At 45.9% G+C, this 24,894-nt stretch overlaps 1 protein-coding gene across 2 annotated transcripts in view; it reads left to right on the plus strand.

Annotated features, from left to right (window-relative positions):
* Nucleotides 1–727: 727 nt before the first annotated feature.
* Nucleotides 728–24,894, plus strand: part of CFAP44 (cilia and flagella associated protein 44) — a 131,836-nt gene continuing 107,669 nt past the window's right edge. Inside the window, exons 1-8 of one of the 2 annotated variants that reach the window (XM_075592860.1) lie at nucleotides 728–831; nucleotides 8,918–9,016; nucleotides 10,582–10,728; nucleotides 10,863–11,040; nucleotides 13,862–14,024; nucleotides 16,574–16,676; nucleotides 21,903–22,119; nucleotides 22,954–23,068. In XM_075592860.1, coding sequence (XP_075448975.1) covers nucleotides 777–831; nucleotides 8,918–9,016; nucleotides 10,582–10,728; nucleotides 10,863–11,040; nucleotides 13,862–14,024; nucleotides 16,574–16,676; nucleotides 21,903–22,119; nucleotides 22,954–23,068 — 1,077 coding nt within the window. In that variant the 5' untranslated portion in view covers nucleotides 728–776. Of the gene's footprint in view, nucleotides 832–8,347; nucleotides 8,556–8,917; nucleotides 9,017–10,581; nucleotides 10,729–10,862; nucleotides 11,041–13,861; nucleotides 14,025–16,573; nucleotides 16,677–21,902; nucleotides 22,120–22,953; nucleotides 23,069–24,894 lie in introns of those variants that run through there. The other variant, XM_075592859.1, reaches the window with a different exon arrangement.

Genomic DNA, 24,894 nt, shown 5'->3' on the forward strand with positions numbered 1-24,894 from the left:
GCATGCCCGAACTGCGTTTTGCCAGTTGCTCATGCGCATGCGCGATTGGAGCTTGCCAGTCACGCACGCACAACTGCAGGTGGCATGTGTCCATGACGTCACATGAGCGATTCGCCGTCATTGACTGAACCGCGCACGTGACCAGGGCAAGCGCGACAAATACAAAAATATTTGTCTCGGCAAGCATGACGCCTCTGCACGCTCACGTGTGCGCGCACAGCAAGAACCCAACAATTTACTTGAATGGTTTTGATCGCAAGCGCGCAGCCTAAGAATAGGTACAGTAAGTACAGCTGAATTTGGTACAGGACATTAAAAAAACAGGTACTGTACAGTGTCTGCTATATACTGTAGGTACAGTGGGACAGTACGTAGATAAACCAGTTTTTATCTGTGAGACCCTATAAAAATATGAGCCTATTATGTTGAAAATCCCCCTAAATCCTTTTTTGGGCATCACCTGTAGCAAATAACACAGCAAAGTAAATGGTTAATTTATGTTTCCGCTGCACTAATAACTCATTTAAAGAAATATTAATTCTTTATTACAAGGGCAGGGAACAGACAGTAACTGCATTTCATTTCTGATGTATTCAGATGTTGCAGGCCCTTTAAATATGGCAACACTTTCCTCCTGGTCACGTGGTTAGTACTCCTATGGCTTTTGGGAACTACAACTCCCAGCATGCTTCAGTTCCCACGCCCGGCTGTTGCCATGGTGACGCCTTGAAGCCGGCTCTCGCTTGGTCTCTTAGCAACGATGTCAACAAGAAAAGATGGAGGCCGCGGATCCAGGCGAGGCCATGGAGGCAGCAGCGGAGGAGGGGGCAGGTATGCTACCCGCCGCGGGGCCGGGGACTGCAGGCAGAGGGGTAATACCATAACCAAGGGGGCAGCACCCGAAGCAGAGGGGCATTACCAGAGGGGCAATACCGTAAACACAGGGGCAATGGCGTAATGAGAGGGGTAATCCCGTAACCAGAGGGGCCTGTAGAGTGTTACTATGAGACTCTGCTCACTGACACACACACACACACACACCCCAGGCAGAGACGGGTAACACGGCTGTATATACAGCAGGCAGGGAGGGGTAACACGGCTGTATATACAGCAGGCAGAGAGGGGTAACACGGCTATATATATATATATATATATATATATATATATATATATATATATATATATATATATATATATACACATACATACACACACACACACACACACACACACACACACACACACACACACACACACATATATATACACATACATACAGCAGGTAGAGAGGGGTAACACGGTTGTATATACAGCAGCCAGAGAGGGGTAACACGGCTGTATATACAGCAGGCAGAGAGGGGTAACACGGCTGTATATACAGCCGGCAGAGAGGGGTAACACGGCTGTATATACAGCAGGCAGAGTGGGGTAACACGGCTGTATATACAGCAGCCAGAGAGGGGTAACACGGCTATATATATATACAGCAGGCAGAGAGGGGTAACACGGCTGTATATACAGCAGGCAGAGAGGGGTAACACGGCTGTATATACAGCAGGCAGAGAGGGGTAACACGGCTGTATATACAGCAGGCAGAGTGGGGTAACACGGCTGTATATACAGCAGGCAGAGAGGGGTAACACGGCTGTATATACAGCAGCCAGAGAGGGGTAACACGGCTGTATATACAGCAGGCAGAGTGGGGTAACACGGCTGTATATACAGCAGTCAGAGAGGGGTAACACGGCTGTATATACAGCAGCCAGAGAGGGGTAACACGGCTGTATATACAGCAGACAGAGGGGTAACAAGGCTGTATATACAGCAGGCAGAGAGGGGTAACACGGCGGTATATACAGCAGACAGAGGGGTAACACGGCTGTATATACAGCAGACAGAGGGGTAACACGGCTGTATATACAGCAGACAGAGGGGTAACACGGCTGTATATACAGCAGACAGAGGGGTAACACGGCTGTATATACAGCAGACAGAGGAGTAACACGGCTGTATATACAGCAGGCAGAGAGGGGTAACATGGCTGTATATACAGCAGACAGAGGGGTAACACAGCTATATATACACAGCAGGCAGAGAGGGGTAACACGGCTGTATATACAGCAGACAGAGGGGTAACACAGCTATATATACACACAGCAGGCAGAGAGGGGTAACACGGCTGTAAATAGAAAAAGCAATAATGTTAAGGGTTCATTCCCCAAAAACAGCTGAACCCTGCAGCTGTATATACTGCACTGTAAGCACAGATATAAAGAGAGCCCACCAAGAACTGTCAGGTAGCCACAACAGATGAAACATGAACCACGAAGCCACCAATATAAGGCTGAAGTTCTGTAGAACAACGTCCGGGACAGCCTGAGGCTTCCTCACAGAAGGCAGTGGATATTCACAGTGAGTGCAAATAGCCGCACGGCTATTCGCACTCAGTAGAAAATAAAATGGAAAAAAATAAACATCCCAGCCAGGAATCGAACCCTGGTCCACTCTGCTAATTGCCTGGAGCATAACCATTGAGCTATAAGACTTTCTGATGCTTTCTAGTGAATACAGGCATAGAAACCTATTGACATTACAGTGTTCAGAACAGCTCGGCTATTCGCACTCAGTAGGAAATAAAATGGGGAAAAAAGACAGATCACTCCCCTATTGACATTCTATACCCCCTGCATCTGTAATCAGCGCGGCTTTAGGCTGAGTCCCCAGTCAGCACTGTGACACGCGCCCGGCAGGGGGGGCGGCGCATGCACAGCGCTACACCGCGATCTGCGGTCTGAGGGGAGAGAGAACGTTTGCGACAGGAGGGGGTGTGGCGGTAGGTTTGCGGGGGCGTGGCCATGACGTCCCGCGGCTGGTTCGCCCTCATTGGCTGAACCGCCGGCGGGGGCGTGGCCACGCCTCCTACCGCAAATGCCAATCTCAAACTCCCCTGCCTGCCTGAAAACCTGTCGCGCACCGCTGGGGAAAGGTGCGCGACAAGGTAGGGACTGAGACCGGAGGTACTGGGTGGGCGGGGCTTGATCGCACAGACGTGCGCTGTCGTAGTTAGTGGGACCGCAGCCTTAGGAGCCGCTAACGCATGCGTGTGGAGGCGTGTGGAGGCGTGTGGAAATGCAGGCGACAGGCAAGTTTAAATATATGCGCTGAGGGGAGCGGAGGAGCGGTCACGTGACAGCAAACATCCAATGGGGATGAGGAACTAGACCCGCCTCCCGCCCCACCTCCGCCACACCTTTGCCCCGCCCTCAAAGCGCGCTCACTGCCTCACCTGTCAGGCCACAAAAAAGCACCAGCTTCTGCAGGCGAGGCAGAGCAGGAGCGCGGCCCGAGGCACCATGCCAGAGTCCTCAGGCATGGTCATCGCTTAGGCGCTGACCCGTGCTGAGGCGCGCTGCTGCTCGGCACTGAGCCCCTGCAGCCGCAATGAGACCGGCTTTAGCAGGGGCTCGCGCACGCTTCCGCATGCCTGCGGAAGCGTATCTTAAGAAATCTTTAGGTTCTTAGTTTGCCGGAGCGCAGGACCGGTCATGTGAGCGGTTCGCCCAATGAGTGCGAGCCAGCTCCGTGACGTCACTGGCCCGCCCCCAGACACGCCCACGGATGGCGTGCGTTCTAAGGCCAGGGAAAGCACCGCTTTCCCTCAGCCTCAGCGCGCCTCCGCACGGCTTCAGTCTCTATGGACTAAGCCTTAGGCTGCGGCCTGGGAGGGAGCGTGGCGTGCTGGCACACGAGCGCTGCACCCTGCTCGGCCGTGCAATTTGTGGCTAGGTGCACGCTCATCTGGGGCGCGGCCACAACGGCACTGAGCTGGTTCGCCCTCATTAGGTGAACCGCTTACGTGACGCGCTTGGAGGCGGCAAATTCAATTTTGCTTGCTCTGCAAGCATCTCAAGCCCCGATGCTCACCCTGGCCAGACACATAAGGCCTCGGCCAGGGTTCCTGCTGGCGTGCGGAGGTGCGCTGAGGCTCAGGGAAAGCGGGTGCTTTCCCTGGCCTTAGACAGCGCTCCGTCCAGGGGTTCGTTGGGGGCGTGTCGGCGGGCGGGCAAGTGAAGTCACGGAGCTGGTTTGCCCTCATTCGGCGAACCGCTCACATGACCGGCCCTGCGTGCCGGCAAGCGGGGAAATGTAAAATTTCCCTAAGACCTGCGCTTCCGCAAGCGCGCGGAAGCGTATGCGAGCCCCTACTAAAGCCGCCCTCATTGCGGCTGTAGGGGCTCAGTGCCGCGTCTCCACCCGCAAGCACTAAACATGAATGCGGCCTTATGCATAATGATGTATACCAATTATAAACTGGGTTACGATATATGTGCTGTACACCATTGATCTTAATCAGGGCCGCCAACAGCGGGGGAGAAAGGGTACTAGCGTTTCTGGCCCCGTGGGTCAGGGGGACCCGGCCGCCCGGGCCCCCCGCGCGGCCGGGCGCTTGTTAATTAAAAAAATAAGAAATCGCTGCAAAAAAAAATCGCGGTGTCTCCCTGTGGTAGCGCCGGAAGTAGTCTGGGTTAAGCCGGCATCAGAGGGAGCCCCGTTTCGCGTGGGACCTGCATCGCGAGACAGGTGCTTCATGGCTGGTGTCAACTGCTCTGACCCCTCCACCCCCCAACGGTCCAGCATCAGCCCCACCCCCGCAGCACACTGGTGCACGCGTGAGCAGTGGCGTGATGCCTGCAGCGGGGCTGGCGGCAACTGCTGTGACCAGCCGCCGGACCCCCGCTGGACCGCCACGCTAGACAAATCACGCAGCCGCGGGAAACCCCCATACCGCCGCCCCCGCCCGCAGCATTGTTCCCCCACCCCCAGTACCTCCGCCACCACCCGCAAGCACCCTCACACCGCACCCCCCCCCCCTGCTGGTTAGTCTGATTTTTGGGGGTGTTTGGGTTATTTTTTTTATATTTATTTTATTGCAGATATTTTTGATATTATTACACATTCCTAGTGAGAGAGACAGATATATATATATCTACCGTGTGCTGACGGGGCCTCTAGCAGCGAAGGGGTTTAAAGTGCCAATCTCGCCCATTTGGGCTACTTATTTGTGTACATAATGTGTACTGTGGGGTCTTCTGGTTCTGAACTGCACTATATATAGGTGTATGGACCGCTTGGATCCAGAGATATTACCCGGTTTAATTGCCAGTGTTTAATAATTCCATTGAAACAGTTGCCCAATAGGAAGCACAACATCATCCTCCCGATTACGTTGCAGCTTCCTATTGGCCTGCAGGACCTGTGGCAATTGGCGGCCATTTTTATTTCCCTAAATGTGTGAAAACATTAAAATAATATTTAAAAAATATCACACACACAACCATACACACATACTTATAGTGCACAGGAAGAAGGGGCATTGCAGCTCTGGGTATGAGCTTCTCCCCGCTCCCTCCAGTCAACTTCCTAATAATTAGCCTAAAAACACTTGTGCAACTAAAAGATTTATCTTATACATGCTGTCCTGTCCTCTATATATTTTTGTCTCTATTTGGGAAATGTGGTTTCCTGAGTAGACAACAAACATCATCAAAAACACTAGCAAAACTTCTTCTGGCCTTGTTGTCAACAAGCTTGGGAACAGAGAACCGATTTTTATTTCAAAAGACATTTAGCAATATATCATTCTAAAAACATCCGGGCCCGAGTTAGCATACCTTTGATTGTACATGGTGCTGCTGCCTATGATATCAGACAGGCAAAGCTCGTCTCCACCATCTTCATCTTCCGAGTTCCATAGAGGGGGGCTGATTTCACTTGCAGAGGCAAACTGGTCATCGGATTCATCTGATGATGTGAGGAGTGACATAGCTTGGGTTGAGGGTGTGATACACCTTTGCAGCAAGGCTTTACTGCATGTGACACAAACATACAACACAACCAAAACTGCAAGCACACAAACAAGACCATTCGTTATCTTGGCTCCCAGGGAACCGACCCAACCGCTAATTCCCAGCGGATCCCACTGTTCTCCTCCCTGTTTTCTGAGTTTCTCCTGTAGTTCACTTATAGAGTCTAAATCATGCTGCACCTGCCCACTATGGACGTTGATAAAAACACAACACTGTTCCTTGATTAATGCACAGATACCACCCTTGGATGCTAGAATACAATCTAAGGCCATATGATTCTGCAAAACCATCATACGAATCTGTATTTGTTCCTGATTTAGTGTATTAATTGCAGAGGTTGTGTGGTTTAGTATCACGGGTTTTGTTTAGCAAGGTACGATTACTTGATGAGAGAGTGTGAATATCTACAATATATAGAACAAAGATAAATCCAAACAAAAAGAACATGGCTAAGCAAACAATAGCTACTACTACTTTGTCATCTTTATGGGGACGCCAATTATACAAATCTAATGGAGCATACATTATAACTAAAATAATAATAAAACCTGCAAAGAAAGATTAGTAAAAAAAAAAAAAAAAAAAAAAGTTCAAAAAGTTCGTGTGTTGAGGCCTGGACTTTTGCCTTTGACCTTTCTCCCTCGATGGTTAGTGGTCAGAGAGGTTTTTTTTCCCCTCCCGTCAAAACACTATCTTGATGCGGCTGTAGGTGGTGGTGGGACAAGCTTTACGTGTGTTATGTGGATCCAGGAAGAAACCTCTGCCACTTTAATTGCTGTAGTGGTGGTGAGTAGAATCTGGAATGGACCTCTTCACCGTGGTTGGAGGGTGTTCTTGCGTAGAAAGTGCTTGACCATCACCAAGTCGCCTTCATTGAGATGCTGCTGCTTTACGTTGTCTTTGGTATTCTGGACAGCTTTCACCTGAGAGTGGAGAGACTTAAGCAATTTCATTAATTTCACACAAGAAACGCTGATCAAATCATCAGTCATAGCATGATCATGCAACAGTAATTTTAATCCTCCTACAGTAAGCATGGGTCTGCCCATTAGGATTTCATGGAGGGTTAACTTGGTTTTACCTTGAGTATTTCTTATAGACATAAGCGCCAAGTGGAGTGCATCTGGCCACTGTAATTTGGTATCTGCACAAATGTTACTGATTTTATTTTTATGATGCCTAAAACCTTGGCCAGTTCCTGACTATAACGGCCGTAAAATGTGTTCCCTGGTCTGAAAAAAATATATTGTGGAATTCCATATCTAGTTATGAAATCATGTAGCCGCTTCTTAGCCACTGACCGCGCGTCCGCGTGCTGACAAGTGTATGCTTCAACCCAACCTGAAAACATACAAATAACAACAAGAACATACTGTATTGGTAATGCAGGCGGCGAGGCATCGCAATAAAATCAATCTGCAAATTGAGAAAGCCGGGCGAGCCGGAAATATGAATTGACCAGTGGGAATTGTACCTACGAGCAACAGCTACCCCCAGCCAGCCCATTGCCTCCCGCTGGGCAGTCTCCACCAGATCTGACAGATCAAGTATCTGCCCCGCAGGGAGCCCTTGTTCTCCGGACCTAGTACTCCACACTTCCCCGCTCACTTAACTGTTCAACACCTCTCAACTTCCCTTCTCTTTGATCCCCGATCTCTATGCAGACATCCCGGCTCCTATTTAAATTACCAAGACTGCCTGTATAGAGATGGATATACACTTTATACACATAATAAACGTATGGGAACATAAAACATGTGGGGGAAATGGGACTGGGATACTTGGGACTGAAAACAATGGTTTTGGGAAGAACTATGTAGCCCCGGTATAATTCACTTTGCGTACCCGCAGAGCCTTCCTGCTCATCGGGTAGAATTATGGGACTACCGGTAACTTTGTTCCCCGACCCCCTACCCAGGTACTGAATACATTTTCACCCAAATATCCCCCTTGAAACTCCCACTCCCGAAATCCCACGTTTATTATATAAATAACAGGAAATATTTTATATCTCATACACAGTGTCCCTTGCTTATGATGCTTCTAAGTTACCAGGGACCCACGGTTTTCAGGGGTAACCAGTCGGGCTTCACCTTTATTATGAAGACTGGCTACCCCTGCCGTCACAATGGAAAATAAGGCATTGCTTGCAACCATGCAAAGCACATCCTCCGGATTGAAAATTATGGATGTCATTGCTTTATTGTGCAATGTAATATAATTTGTGACGCTATTACTATTTCCACTGCAGAGGGTTACACAGTACAAGAGGGAGAAGGGCAAAGTGTGTTAATTGAACAGGATATTACTAAGGAAACATCAGTGCAAGATGAAAAGAAGCCAGGTATCATCAAGGAACCTATTTTAAAGGAAGACAGTGCACCAGGTGCTAAAATGGTACTTGAAGAGGGTGAAACCAGCATGGTGCAGGAGCCTTCTGTAGGTGAAGATGAAAATCTGTAGGTGAAGATTGTAGGTGAAGATTGTAGGTGAAGATGAAGACCATGGATGAACAACCCTTGGATGGAACTCATGAGATCAGGAACAAAACATCTGTTGGCGGAGAAGAGGAATCAGATGACACCAATGAACCTTTTGTTGGAGGAGAATCTGGAGGAGATGAAGAAGATACCACCAAAGTGACCTTGCATGGTGACCTTGAACAAACCTCCCCAGAAGGGGTGGCAAGTGAGTAAACTGCTGCTCTGTTGTATTTCTCTACCTGTAAGAAAAAAGACTATTTTTCAGATCTGATGCAGTTTATAAAGAGGTGAAGCGATTTGAGAGATCTAAGAGTTTATAAACCGTACAAATGGCATGCAGAATAATATGCATTTTGATGTCAGGCCATTATTCTGTTTTCCTATTTGCTAAATATGATTGTGCATAGAACAAAGTTAGACATTCTTGGGCCTATTTATCAAGCCCTGCAGTGTCTTTCAGTGCGCACACTGCTTCTTACGCAAATGCCGCTGTACTTCCAGATGTCCTGCTGAGTAATTGTAATTGACATGTATTTTCATTGACCTATTTTGATTGACGTTTCACAGGCGCACAAGGAGAGGAGAAAGAAGAGACCCCTGGTGACTTAAAGGGAGCTGATGCAGGAGAAGAAAGTTCTGTGTCAGAGGACAGGTCGCCTCATGAGGGTGAGTGAACTTTATCAGGTCCCGCTTGTCTCTAATCTACATACGTTAAGTCAGATGGATTGAGGTAATATGTAAAACCCCAAAACACACCCACCCAGGTATGTTCTCAAGAAACAGTTGCCCCCTTAAGTATTGTTATTGCAAGTCAAGAGAACAGGGTTGCCAGGTGGTTTCTACTAAAAATACTGGACACAATGATGAAAGGTGCGCCGTGCTCGAGACACACACACACGCTCGAGAGAAAGACACCTCTCCCTCCGCTCCATGCTGTTACCTCCTCTCCTTGGCCCCACCCTCAAGCTCCTGACACCTCTTCCTGATTGGCTGCTGCTGGGTAATGCAGCAAATCAGTATGGAGGAAGCTTGGATGGTAAGGCCTGTTTTTTAGACTCCTTTGGAGGTGGAAGGGTAAATAAAGAACATGCTACTACTGCTATTCGTAAAATGACTACCATGACGTTATTAGTGCCTTAATCATTACGCAGCTATAGAAAATTACGTTTAATCAGCTATTCACAAAACTATGTACCAAGTAGTCAATAGATATGCCTTTCTGAGGTGCACAAATGTCCCTTCCTTTATTGTGCCAGGGCTTATCCAGTTCCTGACATTTAAAGTCATGTATAAGGCCTATGAGACTATGTAACACTACCTCAAACCGGCTTCATTTATTTCAGGGGGGCTCAACTCCAGTCGTCAAGCCCCCCCAACATGTCAAGTTTTCAGGATATCCCTTCTTCAGCACAGGTGGCTCAATCAGTCCCAGCTTCCGCACAGGTGGCTCAGTCCCTGCTTCAGCACAGGTGGCTCAATTAGTGCATGCTTCAGCACAGGTGGCTCAATCAGTCCCTGCTTCAGCATAGTCTGTGACTGAGGCTCTGATTGAGCTACCTGTGCTGAAGCTGGGATATCCTGAAAACCTGACTGGGGTGGGGGGGGGGGGAGAGACTTGAAGACTGGAGTTGAGCACCCCTGATTTATTTGATGCAGAGAAAAATGAAACTAGTGTTGTTTAGAGGTGCAAATGTTGATGCATTTCATTATGATGTTGCTCCCCAAAACTCCTCGTATAACCGTTCCCTAAATTGCTTAAGAAACATAGCACCAAATGTATGATCTTGGCATCAATGTTAATACAAAGCAGCTGTTTGCAATCCTTGATACACAGCCTTTATAGTATTTTAAACCCCAATCTCTGAGAATTGTAATCACAGGGCACTGAAGAAGTTAGCTTACCATCTGATATCCAACCGCCTGTTCTGTGGAGTCATTTTGTTGCAGTAGATACACTTGCGTAACATCTCATTTCATGAACAGTCAGTGTTTACTACAACTCCCATTCATATTCTGCCATGTACAATAAGTCGCTATGAGAGGCTGATAAAGGATTCTAAACATCACAATGGCGCTGTCATCATCGACCATTCTTAGAGTCATTCCACTTTCATGGTTACAGTCCAGGAAAGCAGTGGCACCTACAGTACGTCTGCCACCAAAAGATGCTGACCCCTGAGCGATACCTATTATTTCTGATCTCCGGTCATTGACAACATTTCACATTTCAGCCATGAAAAAAATGAGAAGTACAACTCCTGGAGAAGTGGAAGAGGTTGCCGACACACTTTCTGCCGACACTCTTCAGGCCGACACACTTTCTGCCGACACTCTTCCTGCCGACACACTTCCTACCGACACCGAGCAGCTAGATGATGGTGAGTTTTTTCCTGATAATATAACCTGACCCAGAAAACTGCAGATTGAACTGGATCGTTCTATTCAAAGTTTAGCAACTAAATAGTCTGTTTAAATGCCTTTTATTATCTATATGGATTCTTTGTTCTCCCAGGAACAGGTCAGCAGCCAGAATCATCAGCTGCAGAGAGGCCCAAACAGGAAGAAGAAGAGGAATATAAGGAGCCAGAACAGAAAATCCCAGAAAACTTCTTCTATGAATACGAAAGCATCTGCTCCCAACCATTCGTAACCCATGACTCAGGAATCCCAAACAATGTCCTCCATCTTCTGTATCCTTCTGGCTGGCATAGAACAAGCAGATACCCAACAAGCTCTGAGAAACCCCTACCATTACCACATAATATATATATATATATATATATATATATATATATACATATATACATATATATATGTATATATATATATATATGTATATAAGTGTCAAAAGGAGTGCTAGTGGGCGTGGCTAAATGTATACAACAAAAAACAGACAAAGATGCCCAAAGCTACTTCCAATGTGACAAAAATACACAGTGCAATACCTATATATTCTCTTGAAAAAGGGTCATTTAGTTTAACCCTTTGGCCAAAGCGTCTTAAGCCTGCTGCCACTTACAAGGCATGACTGTAGCAGGTCCTAACACTCCCTGGGTTAAAATTCTTACTAACCTGTATAATTACAGGAAGAATGATCACATTGGAAGTAGCTTTGGACATCTTTGTCTGTTTTTTGTTGTGGCATAGAACAAGCTAAGGAACAAAGCCCGTACTTTGCTATGGGTTTGTAGTGGAGGTTTTAGCATATTAGGCAACACACTGCGATGTGAGGAAGAAGAGGGAGATGTCTTTATCTAAATGGGCAGTCGTTAAAACATTGTTAGAAAAGCACCCTTATCATTGTATACCCTTGGGTAATAAGTATAAAAGAAATAAGTCAAAACCAACGTGGTTAAATAAACAGGTAGGGGAGGAAATGGAAAAGACGAGGAAGGCATTTAGATTCCTTAAGTTAGAAGGGACGGAGACATCGTATCAATAGTGCCCAAAGTCATGCAGTAGCTGCAAAGGCAAACAAGATCTTATCGTGCATCAAACGGGCAATGGATGGAAGGGAAGTAAACATAATGATGCCCCTTTATAAAGCCTTTTTTGATATATCCATTTCCTTTCTAAAACAATCTCCTTTTTGGAAGATATCTATTGTATCTGCCATCAAAGTCTCCATGGATAATGAATTCCACATTGTAACTGCCCTTACTGTAAAGAATGTACATATTACCGTGCTCCTACCTATAGAAATTTGCTGCTGGTAAAAGGATTGGCCTTACATATAGAAAAACAAAAAGAACGATTCCTGCACTCCTACCAATTAGACTAAAATAAAATAGCGCTCTCATGAATAAGGGTTATTTAGTTAAACCCTTTGGCCATAGCATTATGAGCCTGTAGCCACGCCAAGGCATAACCGAATATGCAGGTACCTAAACTGAATATATGTAATTATTGTCCCATGGACTAGTGAAAAATGTGAGAAAGCCCTGAAGGGGTTAAATAAAGCATATGCTTTTTGGAGTAGTGCAATTAAAAGCTAGCTAAAGCCAGTATCATAGTTACCTTACTATAGAGGCAAACTGCGAGTGCACAAATTCCCTGGTGTGAATATAATAAAACTTACACATACTTCTGTCAGCCTTATACATTCACCTCCTCTTGGAGGGTGTTCAAGTATTTCACTATATTATTGCAGTAATGGAGGCAATTGATGCTATTGTTTTTAAGAATTCAAGATTGACACGCACAGGCCAGGTGTGCGCAAACTGGGGGGCGTGGGATTTTTCAGGAGGGGCGTGGCAGTTGCGGAGGCCCCGCGCGCTCTTCCCCACGTCATTTAATTTAAATGCATGGGGATCGCGTGTGGCCTCTACAACTCTACTTACCGTGATTCAGGTGGCTGGTGTGACGCGTCGCTATGGCAACGCGGTGTCATGACGTTGTGGGGACATGTGACGTCACATGCCGTCTCCATGACAACGTGGCGCCAAATGACGCCACGGGGTCACGTGACGTCGCATGACCCTGCGGCGTCATTTGACACCAACCAAAGAGGTAAGGGGGGTGCGAGCAGTGAAGGGAGCAGGCAGGGGGGCGCAGCTTCAAAAGTTTGTGCACCCCTGCCCTAGCCCTCCCTCATGTTACTTGAAGTGCTATTACAGATGTGTAATTATAAGGCTGCGCTTATAGCGCCGGCGACGCGACGGTCAGGCTGCGGTCGCTGGAAAAATCAAACAGAGATGACTTCCAGCGATTGCGACCAATCCGTTGCTCCGTCGCGCTTACTATAAGCGCACGCGATGGCGGCAATGCATTTGTTTTGTCGCGTCGCTGTCACCGGCACTATAAGCGCAGCCTAAGGCAGCTTGCTGTAACCACAATACTTTTACGTGCAAGTGCTGAAGTTTCAAAACACTTTCAAAATATGCAGCTAATGACGGCAATGTAATAAAAACCTTATCACTAATCTTAGGTGGCAAATTAAATAATTAATTTTAGTAGACGTCCCAACCCAGTTAGAGTTGGTAAGAGCGAAGGGTTTAGAGAGAAGATGACGAATTTGACGTGTATATTTGCCAGGATTAAATGATTCCCCGATATGTTTCACATGGACCTTGGGGCCTTTGTAGTTTCAATGGATCATTGGCAATAAAATCTTTGTGTAATTTCATGCCAGGCTAATCAAATATAACACAACCGTCAAATGCGCTATTCCTGGGCCTGAAGCGTTTAAAATAACTCTACCTATTTCCCAGTAAATTACATGCATTTTACATCTGCATTTGGTGCTAAATAACATCTCATTTGAAACGATGGATTCACTGCGTGACGCGGGAACCATTGCTTTTAATAAAAAAAGAAAAATCATGACTAGATTCCACAGGAGCTAATCTAAAAAAATTTAAGGTACATTGACAGCGCCACCAACGCCCCCCAAGTATTGAACCTTAAAAACAGCATTAAGCAAAACTATCACTGGTTCATGAAACCTGTGCAACGCCGCACTGAAATCGCTTTACAAACAATACCATTTGCAGTTTCCTTAATACACCGTAGACACTCTTTTGGCTACGATTCCAACAAACGGGCAAATCTCCAGTTACTGGACGACCAAACCATGCTGTATGTTGCTGGCACCACAACCGTTATCCTTAAGCTGAAGGTTCAAGAGCAGAGATACCTGAGGAGCAGCAGCGGGGGAGGAATCGGAGCCATCGCGGTGAGTGTTTCTTTTCTGGCTTTGACCTTTAACCCCTTTACTACCAGAGGGGTCGCAATGCATTGGGCCCCGTTTGGAAGTGAAGGGGATCAAATTGGTTTAAATTCTGCTACCTTACTTTGGCAAGAAATGTCATGGAATATATGTAATGAGTGACTCCCTTGGCAATATAAATACACAGCGGCACAAGTGAATTCTCTCTATGATCTTACAGACAGCGCTATTTTTATGGAGTAATTCACTGGAACAGAATTCCTTTTGTGCACTTTGTTTTAGAGATCAACAAGGAACTCCATCGAGGGATTAGGACATGATTAGGGACAGAGCTGGGAGAAGCCTTCCACTGGGTGGCGCTCCATCATGTTTCTGCTGGCAGAAAGATTAACTATGGGCTGACGGAGGAGCCTAGTGGCAATGCAATCACATTTTTGATGCTTGTGAACCCAGTTCGAATCCTAGTGCCAGCTATATGTGACCTTGGGACATTTACTTTATCTGCCTGGGTCTCAGGCACCAAAGATTATACTGTAAGCTCTATGAGACAATGACCTCATTGTAGTGTGTACATTGCACATGCTACAAAAAAGGATATTATTATTATTATTATTATTTTAAGTCCTGTATAGTTGTTATTGCACCTTCAATGGCCAATGTACGTGGGGATAAGAATATACCTGGAGGGTAGTAGACTCGGGGGGGAAACAGGAGGAGGTTCTTCTTCACCAGATGCCAGCAGAGATGATGGAAGTTAGTGCAGTAATGGGAGCTCAGAGCTCTTGGACTGGACACCAGGGTATGGGGAAAAGTTGAAAAAAGAAGCCGGTTTAAGCTCAAGGGCAGGCACTGAGTGTTACAACAAAGCAGTAACAATTTAGTTTTGAATTTATGGTCGGGTATTATTCTGGAAGCCAGAGGGTCACGTGGTGATGACTTAGCTCAGATAGTGTCAACTCGGCCCTCTTTTCCAAGCACGACAAGGTCTGTTTCTTTTCTTACTTTATTTTGGAGAAAGCAGGTAAATACAGTTGCTTGTGTAGAGGTGTAGGTCTAAATCTCTGTGTGTGCTCAGTAGTAAAGGGAGGTGAAAAGATAATCCTGCAGCACCATTACAGGGGTTACAGTGAGGTACTCATGAATCCAGGGAAAATGGTGGAAAGGAAATGGCAATGAATGCTGGGTGGTAAGATAGTCTGGGGACAGACCATCTGTGGGCAGAGCAGAGGGGGAGAAGGCAGACTAGCCCATTTGAGAGAGGCTGGGGCTGCCATGGCAACTCACAGGAGTGTCTGGGGAAGCTACAACATGTAGCAATAATGTTGCATCTTTAACACAGCAAGCTGCTGGGAGAGGGGAAATGGCACTGTGTTTTGAGTGCAGAACCAAACACATACAGCTGGCACTAATAAGCTGACAAGCAGGGCTGCGAGGAAAAAGGGGGGGGTGAAACAGAAATGTAGACAGGGGTATACCTGTTCCATGACAGGTATCAACTTAAAGGATAAAGTCACTTTTGATTCGGTATAGAGATAACAATTGCCAATTAAGTTGAATATCGGAGGGACAAGATGGGCATGTATACTGTATGAATGACAGATACGGCTAACCCATAAAGGGTAAAGCATAGAGGGTAAATAAATGACCTTTACTCAGAGTTCAGCTTCTGACAGTCTTACGCATGCCTCCAAATTTAGCGGTGAGGGGTTTCTCTTACCCCATGTGTAGCAGCGTCTCCGGTTCAACTGGCTGTCCTGCAGCGTTCCGTCTTGGAACAGGAGTGGATACAACGAATCCGTGGAGCCTCAGCGTGTCGCTCCAATCCGGAAGGGAATACAGCAAAGGCACAAGTGATTTGTGGGGCAGCGGACCCATGAAAATGTTAAAAACTCACCGGGATAGTGAAAAAATAAAAAATGTTTATTGTTTACATACTAAAAAAACACAAAACAGACAAGGACAGAACAAAAAAATCTCCTCCTTGGTAAAAAGTTAGCGATCAAAGCAGGTGTACGTGTTGCAGCAGTTAAGGAATCTGGAGAGAGTAAGATGTCGTTATCTACAACCATTTTAATTTCTGTGAACATGGGGACTTCTACTAAGGCTGGCACTGGAATTGTCATTGCTCCCCACAGAGGGCAAGTGACAAAGTGATCCTACCACGTGTTAGGGGGACGCAATGCTGTTCTTTATTTCTTCCCTTAAGGTTAGAGTGGATCACGTTTGCTCCTGTATAACTCTTTCACTAGTAGTTATATGTAAAATGATGGCTGCTGCCCACTCTCTGCATTGCTTTATAAGTTGGAATGCTGGGCAGTGTGTAGCAGAATGCTTCATCTCTGTACTGGCACAGGGGCTGGTAACACATACAGTATGCCGTACGTTGCGGGCCCCTCTACCAATAAAGGGATTGATATATATGTAGTCATCGGTTATAGTGAGTACATTTTAGATCTGTTTTTCAATTTCCGTTGCATATCCCAAGGTCATTTTGTCCTGTTCCCCAGTGACATGTAACCGGTGCATCACTTACCTGTGCGTTTTGCTTTTTGCAGGTGCATCCCAGCCAAAAATATTTTGCAGTGGCGGAAAAGGGAAATAGGCCAAACATCATAATCTATGAGTACCCCTCATTACAGCCCTACAGGATACTGAGGGGTAAGGCCGTCACTGTGTTTCCTTTATTGAGCTTGTAACTTACAGGCAATGTTCTTTATCATTATTTCCTGGTCATGTTTCATGGCAGTGGGCACTATTGAGTAGCACTGCCCTGCGGCCGCTTTTAAGGATATCCCTGCTTCAGCACAGGTGACTTAATCAGTGGCTCGGTCAAAGACTGAGTTAGCCACCTGTGCTGGGACTGATTGAATCACCTCTGCTGAAGCTGGGACTGATTGGGCCACCTGTGCTGAAGCAGGGATATCCTGAAAACCTGACCGGTTGGCGGCCTTGAGGACTGGAGTTTGCCACCCCTGCCCTAGCACTACCTGTAGGTAGTCTACTGACTGTAGGTACCTAGTGGGTTATTTATTCTTTCCTTACCTCAGTGTTTCTTTCAGTTGATTCCAGGTTGAATTTTTGCCTCTCTCTCTCTCTCCACATACAGCCCTCGATGTTGTGCCCCCGGGTGGCAGCTACTTAGGCGGTCCTCCCGTTACCCAGGGCTTCCCACAGAGATGCACGATAGGCACAGGGGTAGAAAATGTGGGGGCCCAACAACAAACAAGCTCTTTTGGGAGCGCTGCTATTTAAACTGCGAACGAAACAGTTCCAACCACATCGCTGCCTGTGGCACATTTATTAGGATGTGTAGGGATCCTTTATTTGTTGCTCATGTACACGTGTGAGGATATCATTTTTATATATATTTGTATACTTATACATAGTTGATTTAGTAACCTCAGAAGGGCATCCAGAGAAATTAATTTTCAATGCTGCTGTAGAATTCTTATCTCAAAAGAAGAGATGCCCTAAAAAGTTTAAAACCCATTCTACGTGCAATAAACCTGGGGTGGAAGCAAAAAAGCTTTGTATGTTTTAAATCGGTAGCACTAGAACTAAATGATGAAATGACGAATTCTCTGTCTTGGGTGAACAATACAGTTTCGCAGAAGCTTCGTTTTTCAGCTTAATAAACAGTCACAGAAAAGGACAACTCAAGATCAAGAACAAAGTCTAAATAGAAGAAGAGATTCTTCCTCCGCAGAGTCAGAAACGCAGCATTTCGTACGTTCAGGTGATGAAGGGTTTCAGCAAGGTGCAGGAGGGAAGCCGATTTCAGAGAAAGAGAAGTGCTAGAACAAGAGGTCCTGCGCTGAAGCTGCAGGTTGGAAGGATACATGGGAAACACAAGGAAATACAGGCATACCCCGGTTTAAGGACACTCACTTTAAGTGTCGCTCAACAGGAAACCGGCAGCTCACGCATGCGCCTGTCAGCACGTCCTGAACAGAAATACCGGCTCCCTACCTGTACCGAAGCTGTGCGCAAGCGGGGAGACTATAGAGCCTGTTACAAATGCGTTATTTACATCAGTTATGCACGTATATGATGATTGCAGTACAGTACATGCATCGATAAGTGGGGAAAAGGTAGTGCTTCACTTTAAGTACATTTTCACTTTACATACATGCTCCGGTCCCATTGCGTACGTTAAGGCGGGGTATGCCTGTATTTCTGTAGGGTCCCCCTTCCACGGTTCCAAAAATCTATCAAATTTCAACAAGTAACAGGCAGGACATTTTCACCATAATTCCTAAAGGGGGGCAGGAGGAAAACCTGGCACTTTTCAACAATTTATTTACATCGCCTTACATTGATGTCAATTTATACATCTCTCTCTATCTGAGTCATGTGTCATGTGTCGAACTCCCCCTTCAACTCGCACTTCCCCATTCAAATCCCGACTGTCCTCCTTAGAACCTGGCGCTGGTGGGTCCTCTTAAAGGATCCATGAACAGCAGCCCGGCTCTTGCAGAGTCCTTGCCTCATCCAGGGCATTACACTTCTTCACGGAAAGGGCGGTGGCGTCGTGGAATAGCCTCCCAACATTTATGCAAAGTCATAAATACTTTTCATCGTCTTAGAAGAGCCAAGTAGTGTCAAAAGTGACAATAGCACCCTAGATTACATCATGTATTAAAACGCTTGTGAGCAACAGAGAGAAGAAGTTCCTGGAAATCTATGGCTGCTTCCAGGGTTGCAGCAGCCGTGCGGAGGCGCGCTGAGGCTGAGGGAAAGCGGGTGCTTTCCCTGGCCTTGGTTAGCGCGCCGTCCGGGGGCGTGTTGGGGGGGGGGCAGTGACGTCACGGAGCTGGTTCGCCCTCATTGGGCGAACCGCTCACTTGACCAGCCCTGCGCTCCCGTGAGCGCTTGAATCTAACATGTTCCTAAGACCTACGCTTCCGAATGCTTGCGGAAGCGTGCGCGAGCCCCTGCTAAAGTCGTTCTCATTGCGGCTGCAGGGGCTCACTGGTAAGCGAGAGTGCGCCTCAGCACGGCGCTGACCATGCCCGAGGCCTAAGAGTGCACACAACAAGAGCGATAGCAACATCCTGGGAATTGAAGGCACAAGCGTCTCTCTCCAAATTGTGTGGGGAGGCAGTCTGGTCATTATTTACTAACTCCATAAAACATTACAAAGCAGATCACCAGGGCTCAGCTGATGCAAGCCTTGGTCTGAAGTTGTTCAAGAAGTGGCGATATAAGAAAAGGTTAAGCCGAATATCTATGTGTGATTCATTGTGTTCCTCCCACGTTATATATACTACTTTAAGGTCCAATAGTGCCTACTGCCATGAAGGATGACCAGAAAAAGGGAAAATGTATTTACTGTTTTTAGGACCATATTTTTATTTTCTTGGTGCCCAGCCATGGCAGCGCGGCATATATTCCCTTCCGGAGTCTTATGTGCATTCATTACTTCTATATATCTTAGCTAACATTGTTTGCAGGCTTTTTGTGCGAGGAGGCAACCCGCGCAAAATTATGTTGTCCGACTCAATACCGCCCACTGCTCTAACTGTTCCTGAAATGTCTGTAAACGCAACTTTTAACCTCTGTTCATTTACCGCAACCGTGTATTGTCAACATAACTCTATGCCCAGGACATTCTTAAATACAAGCGGTAACTCTCAATGTATTACTTCCTGGTAAAACATTTTATAAATAAATACACGGACTCCGGGAAAGGAGAATTACGGAAAGCAATAAATACATTTTGCCCTTTGTATTAAAACATTGAAAGAAGTTTGTATCAGCATAAAGTTCTGAAAATAATCACAAGCACGTCTATAATTCCTAATCTCCTAAATAATTGAGTTAATCAAATGTAAACTTTTTAACCCAGTAATATTAATGTACATTCATGTATTAATTTATATAAAATATTTATTAGACTACATTATACAGCAGTATAATGTTTCGGGGATCCAAGTTCATTGAGGTGTAAATCACAAAAAAACCACTCTGTGCCGCCTACTCAACCACACTGAATGAGTGGCCAAACAGATTGCATATACCAGGGCACAGCATGTAAGGCCTGATTTCCAATAGCAGGGGGGCGCCCACTTCCTGTTGGGCATTGAGCCAAGTAGATGCATCTCTGTAGCTCCAAATTACCCTGCTCAGCTCTCATTCAATTTGGCATGATCAGAAATGCTCTCATATATATCTCCACATATCCTCCTTTTAAAAAGAGGTTCAGTAAGAATGCAGAATAAACGTAATTGTTGATTACGTGGTAGATTGTTTGTTTGCTCCAGTTTTGCTGATTTTGTAGCCCAAAGACTGTAATACCTAAGCCTCAGTAGGCTTATCAATAAAAGAAATCTCATTAATTAATAGGGGTGCGTCCCTTCAATAAATGTGGTGCTTATTTTGTACCTGGAGCAAAAGTCCGATGTATAACAACCAGGTCTGATGCAGATTCTGATTCTTTTGAATGGACACAAAAGTATTAGAGTAGGTTGTGCACTCAGGGGCCCGGGTTGTGCACTCAGGGGCTCGGGTTGTGCACTCAGGGGCTCGGGTTGTGCACTCAGGGGCCCGGGTTGTTCACTCAGGGGCCCGGGTTGTGCACTCAGGGGCCCGGGTTGTGCACTCAGGGGCTCGAGGTCTATTTATTAGTGTAGGTAAAATCTTACTTTGGTGTACTGAACTCTATCCAGATCAACATAAAGCTATCCTAAATACAGTAGCGACATATCTTATTGAACTAAATACCGGCGGCATGCCGGGATCTGCCCCAGCTGCCGCCAGTAATGCACGCGCGCCGCCGCGTTCCCCCACTCACCCCCCCTCCTCCATCGCGCGCAATTTACACACGCTTCCGGACCCCTGTACCCCTTCTGCTCTGCCACTCTGCTTCCCCGAACCCCCGCTTACCTTAATGTCATCTCCAGGGGTGTCGGGGAAGCCTGGGGAAGCCGGGGAAGACGGGGAAGCCGGGCGCGCATGTGACTGTGACGTCACAGTGCGCCGCCACGCGCCGCGGTTACCCGCTTCCCAGCCACATACAGCCAGCGGCTTTTGCTCGAATAAGAGCTGCCGCTGCTGTACGAAAGGAAGATCAAATCGGCTCTGAGGTCTTACAGCAGATAGCAATTGACAGACTGGGTTGGCCAAGTGGTTCTTGTCTGCTGTCAAATTCTATATTTCTATGCCCATCCAGGCATGGGAATACAAGCTCTCACTGGCACCCAAATGGCATACATTGGCATGTTCGCAGAGGCAGATGGGCACACGCGAACAAACACTGCTACATTGGCATATATTGGCTCACACACTGTCAGGGTACTTGTAGTTAACTGTTAATGGAGTGTAGAATGATATTAAGGAGAAATTGGGGAAGAGAGTAAAAAATTAACATGTTATTGCCGGGTAATAGTGGAGTGCATTGCAAAGCCCTGCTTGTTGCCCTAGACCTGTGGCGCCCTCTGTGTACAAAAAGACTAAATACAAGATGTGTCCAAAGAGGGGGCTTCATGGGAGAATCTATATATTATTTTTTTTTGTAACTTTTTAGAAAGATCGAAGACATTTTGCTTATGCTGATACAAACTTCCTTCAATGTTTTAATACAAAAGAAAAGGGAACATAACATAATTTTTATAACGTAACATGCAGAGATGTTTGTCCTATGACCTTGGTAAAGGTCTCTTGCAGGATGTCTGCATAACATTCTCTGCAATGCACGGGCCCCTCAGGCAGCGAAAGTGTTAATAAATCATTTGCAGGATGGAGTGCCCTGGATCGTCTTTATGTGTCTTTAAGGGACCATCATGAGTGTTCTCCATTTATGTCGTTTTACGAGTCTCTTTTTTTTAAAGTACTGTAGCCTGACCACCAAAATGTATGATACTCAATGGGACTGTCCTTCTTCAGGAGGCACAGAGGAAGCCTACACCTTTACATACTTTAATGCGTCGGGGACACTTTTGGCCAGCGTGGGCAGCAGCCCCGATTACATGCTGACCATCTGGGACTGGAAGCAGGAGAAGATTGTGCTGCGGTCAAAAGCGTTCTCCCAGGATGTCTTTCAAGTCACCTTCTCTCCGGAAAATGAGGAGCAGCTCACCACCTGTGGGACAGGGCACATTAAGTGAGTTCTCCATCACATACCTGTAACAACGAGCATAAGCTAACAGTGAATTTACAATTATCCATACTAACTTTTTCTCTGATGAATGTCAAACGTCTGCTTTAAAATGGGAAAATAATCTTCCTTTTGTCTTTCATTATGTTTTTATTGCTTGACTGAATATGCTATAGACTATGGCCCTTATTAAATAGGCTTCAATGTTGTCTATTCTAGAAGATGGCTTCACATCACATGGAATCAGGGCCTCGGTTACAAAACACACACACGTTTAATCTTGTCAGGATTAAGCACAAGTCATTAAGAAGGGCATGGCTTTAATACTGATCTCCAGGTCCCATGTATGGCATAACTCTTACTCCTGGGGGTATGAAGAAACGTTCATTTTGCCTCCAAGATTGGCCATTCTGTTTTGTAGGGCTATCTACAGTATCACTACAATTGTTTTATCTTTGAAATATCTTTAACTCCTTCACTGCCAATATAACATTATTGGACCCTCTGATTTGGATGGAGATTATTACCCGCCATTTACTATACATATTTACACAGTAGATGAGGTTGAAAAAAAGACATACGTCCATCAAGTTCAACCTATGCTAAATTTAGACGACACATACTTTATCCTATATCCGTACTTACAGTATATTAATCCAGAGGAAGGCAAACAAAATACCCCATTGAATTTGTTTAATTAATCTTCACTGGTCCTTGAAATGCCATCGTATGGTTACATCTGTACACACTTCTAATCCACAAACCCCCCAATCCATATATTGTATACAAATGAATGAAGCTGCATCTTACTTACCAGTTGTATGTACCTTTACTGTCCAGGTTTTGGAAAATGGCTCGTACATTCACCGGTCTAAAGCTACAAGGAGCACTGGGAAGGTTCGGGAAAACAGCAGTAACGGACATTGAAGGTTACGTGGAGTTACCTGATGGGAAGGTGAGCACCGTGCAGCTGTGTTTTTGTACAGAGAATAATACTGAGGGTGGCCTGAATTACTTGGAAGCTGTTATATAATTGATACCATGGGTAGGTGTTCCCCTATGACCCATATTTATTTTGTTCATGTTGAAATTGTGCTAACCGTATTTACTCATCTTTGTTTTTGTTTCATAGAATTGAAAGCTACGGACTTAATTTGTCCTTAAAAGACTAATTATTAGTCAGCTGGTTGCCCTATATAGTAACTGTAACTCGTAACTGTAATAGAGAGATAATTGGTTGTCACTTAGGGCCCTGACCCAGGACAGATTTTTAGGGCGACCAACCAGTAGCCTATTTACAAATGATCTGAATTCACCTGTGTGCATTTGCATTGATTTATTTCCTAAAACCTGGCCAATGTCCTCCCGGAAGAGGTTTGAGAATCCCTAAATGCATTTAATGTAGACGCACTGAAACAGGGTCCTAGTGATTTTCCTGAAGATATTGATAAACCTGACCATGAATACACAACACACACTCCAGTGCACACCAACCACTTGAACAAAAATTGTCTTATTTCTGTCACTCTTTAATAACAAGTTAGGGAAAACCAGGCGCTTACCTTTAGTGTCAGATTTAAGGAAGAGTAGTGAAACCAATAAATGTGGTTTCTCTCTATTAAGGTAGAGATGGTCTTGTGATCCCTTCTGCTTCCCCCCCTATTAAGGGATAATCCAAAGCCCTTATGGAAACGTAGAGACAAACAGAGTAGGGGGAGCGAGGGATTAGTAGATAAACGTATAAACAATTGTGGACGATGGGATTTGCATACAGTAAACCCAGTATAGTGGGGGTAGGATAGGGAATAATAAATTAAGATACAGTATATAATAGATACTTACACGGCCGTGTGTAAGCACAATCCAAAGATGGTATCTTTGTGATAAATGATGACCCTTCCACAAGTGGGTGCAGGGGGGTCACAGTAATTAGAATATGACTATAGATAAATACTCACACGGCCCAGTGTGAGTAGAGGTGTGGGGCAGATATCTTTAAGGTTGAATTAGCCCGTCCAGGATAGTTGCGGGCCGGTCACATCAGATTAAGCCCAAAAAAGGCTAAGGCCGGTCTGCCCTCCTCTAGTGCTTGTTATCAAGCAGGTTAACTCCCCCATTCAGCGGTATATAGGGATAAGCGAGGCACAGGTTCAGTGATATGTATATAACGGGTATTTATTAAGATAAAAAACAAATATCACACTCACATAACATAAAATAATGTCCCCTGGCTTCTCCGTAAGGTCCAACTCAGCAGTAAACTGCTCCGGCCCCGCGTCCGAGGTGCAGAGAGCTGGAACTGGTCTGCCCGGCTGCAGATGCTGCTGGAAGGGCTGTCTTCCTCAGGCTCATTCTGAGCCTCAGCCTGAGGAAGCCGTCCAATCGGCGAAACGCGTTGCTCAAAATCCTGTTCCTGTTTTGTCCCACGGAGGCTTCCGTAGACATCCTTTCCAGCAGCATCTGCAGCCGGGCAGACCAGTTCCAGCACTCTGCACCTCGGACGCGGGGCCGGAGCAGTTTACTGCTGAGTTGGACCTTACGGAGAAGCCAGGGGACATTATTTTATGTTATGTGAGTGTGATATTTGTTTTTTATCTTAATAAATCCCCGTTATATACATATCACTGAACCTGTGCCTCACTTATCCCTATATACCGCTGAATGGGGGAGTTAACCTGCTTGATAACAAGCACTAGAGGAGGGCAGACCGGCCTTAGCCTTTTTTGGGCTTAATCTGATGTGACCGGCCCGCAACTATCCTGGACGGGCTAATTCAACCTT

The sequence above is a fragment of the Ascaphus truei genome, chromosome 3, assembly GCF_040206685.1.
Source record: "Ascaphus truei isolate aAscTru1 chromosome 3, aAscTru1.hap1, whole genome shotgun sequence".
Classification (NCBI taxonomy): domain Eukaryota; kingdom Metazoa; phylum Chordata; class Amphibia; order Anura; family Ascaphidae; genus Ascaphus; species Ascaphus truei.